We start from the raw sequence: 9,752 nt of genomic DNA, 5'->3' as shown, positions 1-9,752 counted from the left end.
TTTAAACTCCGCATTCACATATAATTTCAATCGTATAAACAACCCTTTCAAAAACCATACCTTGTGCCTCATTGAACCACTTGTTAATGGGGTCGAGGTCATCATCGGCCAGCTTCAGCTTCCGCTTGAGTTCAGAAACTTCAGCGGCCTGGGCGGTCGCCGCTAACGGTGAAGCCTGTTTATCAAAATAGACAAGTATGTTATCTCCTGCAAGTATTACTTGATCCCTTGTTCGGCCTTTTTTTTATCAAAAGTCGAACATAGTCTTAGGGGCTACTATCTATACACAGGCATATTTTTTGCATATGCAAAGCGGATAAGAGTATTACATCGCATACCTTAAAGCCTGTTAATAGGCTGGTGAAGGCTTCGTTCGGCCCGCTTTTGGCGGACTGAACCTTCTCAACCACCGTACCCATAAGGGTACGATGCTCCTCCACGACGGAAGCACGTTGTAGTGCGTCCACCAGAGAATTCAGCGCCTCCGGATTAGTGGAGGTCACCGGTGGAGTCGATGCTCCCCCCTCCTTCAACGAGGGTTGCTCGCTCGATTCTGAAGCCATGTGGGTCTCCGGAATGGTGTTCGGCTGAGGGCCAGATTGGTCATGGCCCCCGCCATCAATCTCCATGGGGGTTGGTTCCCCCATGTTCTCGGCAGCCGAGGTGTTACCCTCTGGTGCCGTCTTGGCGGCCTCCCGCACCTCTCCATGGCCCGGAGAGGCTCTTCGGGATAACACTTCGATGTCATCCGTAGCGGTTGGCGGAGAGGCTCACGGAGGCATCTCGCTCTCCACCATCCCCGGCTCTAGCGAGTTCCCAGAAGATGATGATAATTGGGGGAGATCGCGGGCCAGACCGAAGCACACAATACAATGTGTTAGAACTACAATCATAAAAGCCGGATATATGTATAGTATCCTTGGATACTTATGATGCAGCCATGGGCTTCGACCTGGGGCGCCACTCAGGGATGGCTTCGGCATACGAATCCAAGTCATCCGAGAGGGATATCTTCCCCCTCTTGGACGCCTTCGCCTCTGGGTCTACGGAGGCCAACCTTTTCTTCTTCCTCCCCTTAAGGGGAGAATCATTTTCGGCCTCCTCCTCCTCTTCGTCTTCATCTCCCTCATGGGAGAAGGGAGCCTCGGTTTCTCCGGACATAGTGTCTGAAGTGCCTTTACGGCGGAGGCCACCCCTGGCCTCCTTGCTCTTCTTCTTGGTCTTCTTCTTAGTGCCTGATAAGGCGTCGGAACCAGCATCCTCGTTAACAGAGGAGTGGTTGGATTTTCGGGTAGCGGCGCCGGACACCTGATCTGCTCCGCCTTCGCTGTCCAGCCCTAAATGAGGAAGGGGCATCTCAGTATACCCTTTGACTTATGGACCGAAATTATGTTCAGAAGTAAAATGCTCACCTCAGTAGCCGGATTCGCGCTGTCAAGACCGATGTCTTCGGTCTTCTCCGGCCATGTCTTCCGGGCCTTGAAAAGCAGTTTCTAGATCTCTTCGTGCGTTGTGCCGAAGAAGCGTTGCAGGGTCCGGGGGCCTCCGGGTTGAACTCCCACATGCGGAGAGGCCGGCGTTGGCATGGGGGATCTGGCGGAAGAGCATCACCTGAATCACGTCGGTGAGACAGGTGTTCTGTTTATCATACTCTTGATGCGCTTTTGTAGCATCATCACTTCGTCGGTCGACCCCCAGTCCAGACCCTTGTTGTTCCATGACGCGAGCCGCATGGGGGGCCTAGATCTAAATTCAGGAGCGGCCGCCCATTTGGTATCGCGGGATTCGGTGATGTAGAACCACTCCTGTTGCCAAACCTTCACGGTCTCCACGAAGGCTCCTTTGGGCCAAGTGGTGTTGGGGAGTTTGCTCATCATGGCGCCGCCGCAGTCCGCATGCTACCCATCGACCACCTTTGGCTTCACATTAAAGACTTTTAGCCAGAGGCCGAAGTGTGGGGGGATGCGGAGTAGCTCCTCGCATATGACGATGAACACCGAGATGTGGAGGAATGAATTCGGGGCTAGATCCTGGAAATCTAGCCCATAGTAGAACATCAAGCCACGGACAAAGGGGTGGAGGGGAAACCCTAACCCACGGAGAAAGTGAGGGATGAACACAACCCTCTCATCGGGTTCTGGAGTGGGGATGACCTGCTCTTTGGCGGGGAGTCTATGTGCGATTTCCGCGGTCAAGTACCTCGCCTCCCGGAGCTCCTTGACGTCCTTCTCCGTGACGGCGGAGGCCATCCACTTGCCCTGTGAGCCAGATCCGGACATGGCTGGAGAGGTTGGGCGGTGGGAAAGATTGAAGCTTGGGTGCTGGAGCTCGAGGATGGGAAGGCTGAGGAAGGAAGAAGGCGTGTGGTAAAAAGATGGATCTTTATCCGCTTATATAGGCAGTGAATATCAAGCACCCCACGAGCCTTAAAACTTGCCTATTCCCAAGGGGTCGTGCGAATGGCACGGTTGAATTACCCAAACCCGTATTGATGAAAATCCCACAATAAGGGGACACGATCTTTGTTTTGACAAGACGTGTCAATGGAGGCTGTGCCTCAAAACACGAAACGGGAGGCCAAAAAAAGTTCAAAATAATAAAAAGGCCAGGCGTAACGTTTAGCCGAAAAGCTGTCAGTAGACATACCTTATTTTGATTAAGTATTGTACCCTTGTGGTTGAGGGTTGTAACTATTATACAGAGCCGGATATAGTTCTCTTGCTCAGAAGACTACTTTGAAGTATGCGGAGAAGGAACCCGCCTTGCAATGCCGAAGACAATCTGCGAGCCGAACACATCGCCATTGAAGACTGGTTTAGGGGCTACTGAGGGAGTCCTGGACTAAGGGGTCCTCGAGAGTCCGGCCATGTGTTGTGAGCCGGACTGATGGGCCGTGAAGATACAAGGTAGAAGGCCTTCCCCCGTGCCCGGATGGGACTCTCCTTTCTGTGGATGGCAAGTTTGGCGTCCGGATGCATAGTTTCCTTTCTCTGTAAACCGACTCTGTACAATCCTAGGCCTCTCCGGTATCTATATAAACTGAAGGGGTTAGTCCATAGAGGCTATCAAAATTCATATAGGCTAGACATCTAGGGTTTAGCCATTACGATTTCGAGGTAGATCAACTCGTGTAACCCCTATACTCATCAAATACAATCAAGCAGGACGTAGGGTTTTACCTCCATTAAGAGGGCCCGAACCTGGGTAAACATCGTGTCCCCCTTGTCTCCTGTTACCTTCGATCCTCAGACGCATAGTTCGGGACCCCCTACCCGAGATTGGCCGGTTTTGACACCGACAGCCGTCTGCTAGCAGACTGCAAAGAGCCTAGCTAACGAACGTTAGGTTGGCCACTTTCTTTGCCGTCAGCTAGCAGACGACAAAGAAAGTGGCCATTAGGTGGTTCTCGCTAGTGGACCACCCTCCCTCTTTGCTGTCTGCTAGCGGACGGCAAAGCTGCTATGTCGTCCGCTAGCTGAAGGCAAAGAGCTGGCTGACGACAAACATTATCTTTGCTGTCAGCTTTCCTGTAGCTGATGGCAAATAGCTGGCTGACGGCAAAGATCTTGATTTCAGTAGTGACCATCTATGATTGCCAAGGCCCTTAGGGGAAGATTCCTCTATGGAATTAAAGACCCATCTCTCCTAGAGATTTGGATGAACTACCTTGTATCTTTATTTTCCTTGCTGATCTTGGATCTTAATGCATCCCTTGTATTGCGTGTGATTTGATGAGTAATTGGTGTGAATCTTGTCCAATAAAGCACTAGCTGAGCTATGTGTGTTGCTACAAGGGTCACCCCCCAACCCATGGATCTTTTGTGAAGAAACTTTGTTTTGGGTGTCACAAATTGATAGAAATATAGTGTTTGGCCCATACAGAAAAATATATTTCACACTTTGTCCCCTCAACTATCCCTCGCTAGCTCCACCACAGCAATAGTGTTTCCCCCCTTTGATTTCTCCATGTTTTTCCCTCATGTTTTTCGTATTCCTACTTGAATCCACCTTCAGTTCATGAACACCGGGACAAATCTCACCGATTAGGGTTGTGCCTACATCATCAAGTCATAGTACCTGTAAACATTCACATTGAGAATTAATAAAGCTTGTGTTTGCCTAAAAAAATCTATTAACAACGTGCAGTTCTCTTGCATGGTTTGGGAAAGAAGTATTATAAGCTATCCAGACTATGTGCATCAATTGATATATGGGTCAATATTTTATTTTTCTTCTTACAAAAAAGATCTTGTTTAGAGATTTAAGCAGGTCGTTTGATGAACTAGTTCACGTTTGTTCAAGCGAGTTTAAAACACTAAAACCCTAGAGAATTAGATTATTTACCCAATTTTATTTTGTATATACTTTGATATTTTTCCTTTTGTCTTACCCTTATGTCACTGTTACTCTCCTCGTCCAAATTTATTAGGCCCATTCATATTTGGGCTAGACTTCGACTATCTATATGACTACAAGTAAAATATAAAGTATATTCCAAAAAAGTATATAATTTTATTTGTAGTTCAAAATAGATCTTTACGGTCTTTTTTTGTGATATACAGTATAAATTACTACTCCCTCCGTCCGAAAATACTTGTCATCAAAATGGATAAAAGGGATGTATCTAGAACTAAAATACATATAGATACATCCCCTTTTATTTATTTTGATGACAAGTATTTCCAGACGGAGAGAGTATTATATTTTACTCCGTCCGTTCCCTAATATAAAACCTTTTAGTTTTTTTCTTCATTTGTATGTATCTAGACATATTTTAGTATGTGTATTCACTTATTTTAGTATATATGTAGTTAATATTTCAAAATCGTCTTATATCAGGAAAGGAGGGAGTATTAGCTAAATTTACAGGTCAAATTAAAGGGTCTACTAAACCCGGACCCGAGGGAGTAGGTGGAATGGTTGATGCGCTCCCCGCGGTTGCCATCCTAGCTGAACGCGGCGAACAGCACGCCCAACGGTGCCGCCGCCGCCGCCGCCTTCGAAGCCCCCGCCCTCGTGATGGAACCCTCGTTCGATGACGTCCCCGAGGTCGTCGGCTGGATGTCGTCGATGATCGACCGCGGCGGCCGCGCGAGCCAGGAGAGCCACCGGCTGTTCCTGGCGCGGCGCACGGCGCTCGAGATGCTGCGGGACCGCGGGTACAGCGTGCCGGAGTCCGAGCTCGCCCGCACGCTCCCGGAGTTCCGTGCGTGGTGGGCTCCGGAGCCCGAGGTCGAGCGCCTCACCTTTTCCACCTTCCTCGCCTCCGACCATTCCGACAAGGTGAGTTTACTGCTCCTTCCCCGGCTCTGTGCATCCATATTCATCGTCAATAGTACTAGCAATTAAGGACCATCTTACAGCATTATTGCTCGTTAGCGCGCCACAGTCCAATTGGGCTGGGATAGACGAAGCATTGCGAATTTGAGAAATATAGGAGGAACAAAGAGAGGATTTCAGTGTTTTGCTCACCTTTCTTCATTGACTTTTTTTCATTAAACCGCGCATATCATTAATCAACAATCAGAATACATGTACAAACACACGCGACAACATCTATAGAAACTAGGAGTTGACAGACGTCCTGAAAACCATGCAGAGAGGATCCTGAGACATGGAAAAATACAAGAAGGTCCATAAGGATCCCTGCACACACCGAAGCTAACAATTGCAGCCAATATCCACCGCCGCGGAGGCGGTCGCCGGAGAAGAAGCACAATCTCCACCATCGCCATAATGGCTTTCTGAGTCGATGAACAGGCCTGCTGCAAGCAGCAAGGCACATGTCGCTGTGGCACGTCGACCGGGGAACATCCCCATGGTAACCTGGACCCGAATCCGCCGCATCCCATTGACGTAGTTGGGAAAGAGCGCCAGATCCACAGCCGTTGTACCATCAATCCCGCATCAGGAAATCCATCTCATCCCAGCCTCCGACAACAACAACAACAACAAAGCCTTTAGTCCCAAACAAGTTGGGGTAGGCTAGAGGTGAAACCCATAAGATCTTGCGACCAACTCATGGCTCTGTGGTAGGAGCTAGGGCTCTACTGGGTCTAGGCCGAAGATTGTAGGGGAAGGAGGGAGCGGGGCGAGGCTTGGACCGCGGCGGCCGGCGTGCTGGCGCCGTCTCGCGCGGAGGGAGGGGCGGCGGCGATGCAGGAGGCGGCGGCTAGGTTAGGGTTCTGGTACCTCTGGGAGCCGGGCAATAGGAATAGTCTTATTGCTTAATTTCTAAAAGAGTCTTACAACTGTTTATATAACCACGATGCTAATAAAAATAAGATAACTTTTGGGCTAAGCCCCTAACTAAACCTGCCCAGTGGGCCTCCTCCGGGTATAAGTTACCCTGGTCATAACATCTCTCCTCGCCTGCACAAACAACTCGTCCTCGAGCTGGAAGTCTGGGTGTTGGCAGAACTCGTCGCGCTGCTCCAAGTGCACGTCGACCGGGGAACATCTCCACCATCCCACTGGAACAACAAGTACCACACCCCGCGACGTAGCTGGGCCTGCAACACCTTCGCTGGTCCGGGAAGGAGACGCTCGTCAGAGGTCGGAGGAAGCACGAGTGTGGCCGCCGGTGGCTCCCCACGGAAGGGCTTCAGCAGCCCCACATGGAAGACGTCGTGGATGCGAGCACCGGCCGAAAGCTGAAGGCGGTAGGCCACCTTCCCAATGCGCTCCAACACGGAAAATGGCCCAGCGTAGCGAGGGCCCAGCTTGCGCTTCGCGCGCGGGTCCAGGAACTGCGTAGAGCGGTGAAGAAGGCGCAACCACACCCAGTCACCCACCGCGAACTCCGCCTCACGATGGTGGCCGTCATAGTAGTGCTTAGCAAGCTGCTGGGCCTGAATGAGGCGTTGCCGCACCTCCGCAAGCATCTCGTCGCGACTGCGAAGAAGATCGCCCGCCGCCTCCGTCCGAGCCGTCGCCGGGTCAACCGGCAGGATGGGCGGGGGCGGGCGGCCGTAGACCACCTCTAATGGCGTGGCGTGAAGGGCGGAGTGATAAGAGGTGTTGTAGCAGTACTCCGCCCATGCGAGCCAGTCCACCCAAGCGCGAGGACGATCACTTGTGACACAACACAAATACATGGCGATCACCTTATTTACCACCTCGGATTGGCCGTCCGTCTGAGGATGGAAGGCCGTGCTCAGGCGGAGCTTCACGCCCGCCATCCGGAAGAGATCACACTAGACATGTCCCGTGAACACCGGGTCCTGGTCGCTGACGATCGAGGAGGGAAACCCGTGGAGGCGGACGATGCTGTCGAAGAAGGCACGGGCCACAGACGTGGCAGTGTAGGGATGGCCAAGCGCGATGAAGTGAGCGTACTTGGAGAAGCGGTCGACCACCGTGAGGATGACGGACTTGCCCCCCACCTTGGGAAGGCCCTCGATGAAGTCCATGGAGATATCAGTCCAGACCTGAGAGGGCACCTCCAAGGACTATAGCAGACCAGCCGGCCGTAGTGTCTCCGTCTTGTTGCGCTGGCATGTCACACAAGACCGCACCCAGTCCCGGACCAGGGCCCGATCACCGGGATGTAGAAGTCGGCGCAGAGACGGTGTAGGGTCTTCTGCACACCCTCGTGGCCGGCCGAGTGTGCCAGCAGCAGAACCTGGTGACGGAGGTCGTCGTGGTCCGGCACGAAGAGCCGGCGCCCATGCAGGAGCTATCCATCCGCTAGGCGCCACGGCTCCTCCAGGTCACCAGCAGCAAGTCGCTGCCGAAGGAGCTGAGCATCCGACGCGTCCGCGGTGGCCCGACGGATGTCGGCAAAGAGGGTGAAAGAGGGCCCCGAACGGATGCAGAGTGCCGCCCCATCGGAGTCGCCGATGGCTGCGTCGTGGTCGGCGTCGCGGTGGGACAGGGCGTCGGCCACGGTGTTAAGGCGGCCCGGACGATACTCGATGTTGAAGTCGCAGCCAAAGACCTTGCTGATCCACTGGTGCTGTGCCACGGTAGACAACCTTTGGTCCAATAAGAACTTGAGGCTGTAGTGATCCGTGTGAATCCGGAACGACCGGCCCCAAAGATAGGGCCGCCAATGGCGCACCGCCCGCACCAAGCCAATGAGCTCCCGCTCATAAGCCGCGAGCTAAAGATGGCGCGCGGCAAAAGGCCTGCTGAAGAACGCGAGGAGTCCATCGCCCTGATGAAGGACGGCGCCGAACCCCACACCGGAGGCGTCGCAGTCCACGACGAACGGGCGGTCGAAGTCAGGCATCTGAAGAACGGGACCTGTTGTGAGGGCCCCCTTGAGAGCCTCGAACGCCGCTGTCGCCTCTTCATCCCAAGCAAAGGCCTCGCGACGCAGCAGGCGCGTGAGCGGGGATGCGATGAGGCCGAACTCCCGGATAAATTTCTGGTAGTACCCCGCGAGGCCCAGGAAGCCGCGAAGAGCCCGCAGTGAGTGCGGTGTTGGCCAGGCCGCGACGGCCGCCACCTTGTCAGCGTCCATAGCAACCCCCTTGGCCGAGATGACGTGGCCGAGGTAGGCGACTGAAGGCGTCCCGAACGAGCACTTCGAGCGCTTAAGATGAAGATGGTGCACTCGAATCTCGTTGAAGACGATGGCGACGTGCTGAAGGTGCTCCGCCCATGAGGCGCTGTAGATAAGAACGTCATCAAAGAAAACGAGCACAAACCGACGCAAGTAGGGGCGGAGGACGTCGTTCATCAGAGCCTGGAAGGTCGCTGGGGCGTTGGAGAGGCCAAAAGGCATCACCAAGAACACGAAGTGGCCGTGATGAGTCCGAAACGCCGTCTTGGCGACATCGTCCGGGTGAATCCGCACCTTGTGGTAACCCGACCGGAGGTCAATCTTGGTGAAGAAACGTGCCCCATGTAGCTCGTCTAGGAGCTCGTCGACCATCGGGATAGGAAACTTGTCCTTGAGCATCAGGGCATTAAGGGCGCGGTAGTCGATGCAGAAGCGCCACGTGCCATCCGACTTGCGGATGAGGAGGACCGGCGTCGAAAATGGCGACGTGGAGATCCGGATGATGCCCAAGGTGAGCATGAGCGCACATTGCCGCTCCAGCTCGTCCTTCTGTAGCTGGGGATAGCGGTAGGGGCGCACTGCAACCGGCGCCGTGCCTGGCAGGAGATGAATGCGGTGACCTGTTAGAGTACGTAATGGGCCTAATGGGCCCATTAGTCTTAGGGTTAATTAGAGATAAGGGTCGCTTGCTTAGGGGTCAAGTAAGCCTTGCTTGGGAGTCAAGCAAACCTCTCTATATAAAGAGAGGAGATGTATCAATCTAATCAAGCAAGAATTAAGAAGGAAATCCCTTCCCTCTTACCCGGCCGTGGGCAGAAAGGCCCCCGGCCGGCCCTCTCGCGCCCTCCTTCTAGCAGTGCCATAACAATTTGGTATTAGCTAGCTTCGGTTCGATCATGTCTTCACCACCGCCCAACCCGTCTCTTCTGCTGCCGGTCACGACCGTCGCCCCGCTCCTGCCCGCGCCGGGATCTTCCGTCGCGCCCGCCCTCGTCGTCCTCACCCCGGAGGTGTCCGGGGTGCTGCGGGACCTAACACAGGCGGTCCAGGAGATCCATCTGTTCTTGGCCGGGTCCTATGGATCGCACCCGGCTGCGCCGCCCATCACCGCCACCGCGCCGCCGTGGTAGCCGCCGCACCAAGCGGCCCCCGCCGCGCTCGCCGGGCTGCTGCAGCAGCCGCTGCAGCTGCCATCCATCGCCCCGTCCTGGTTGCCGTGGCAGCCGCCGCACCAGGCGGCCTT

General features: G+C 53.9%; 1 protein-coding gene across 1 annotated transcript in view; it reads left to right on the top strand.

The window, feature by feature from the left end:
* The first annotated feature begins 4,900 nt into the window (after positions 1-4,900).
* Positions 4,901-9,752, top strand: part of LOC119302436 (DNA-directed RNA polymerases IV and V subunit 5B-like) — a 16,985-nt gene continuing 12,133 nt past the window's right edge. The window contains exon 1 of the mRNA XM_037579477.1: positions 4,901-5,283. Coding sequence (XP_037435374.1) covers positions 5,020-5,283 — 264 coding nt within the window. The 5' untranslated portion in view covers positions 4,901-5,019. The remainder of the gene's footprint in view (positions 5,284-9,752) is intronic.

Source organism: Triticum dicoccoides, chromosome 5A, assembly GCF_002162155.2.
Source record: "Triticum dicoccoides isolate Atlit2015 ecotype Zavitan chromosome 5A, WEW_v2.0, whole genome shotgun sequence".
Taxonomy (NCBI): domain Eukaryota; kingdom Viridiplantae; phylum Streptophyta; class Magnoliopsida; order Poales; family Poaceae; genus Triticum; species Triticum dicoccoides.
The sequence above is the reverse complement of the archived record's forward strand: the minus strand, read 5'-3'. Positions and strand labels throughout refer to the sequence as shown.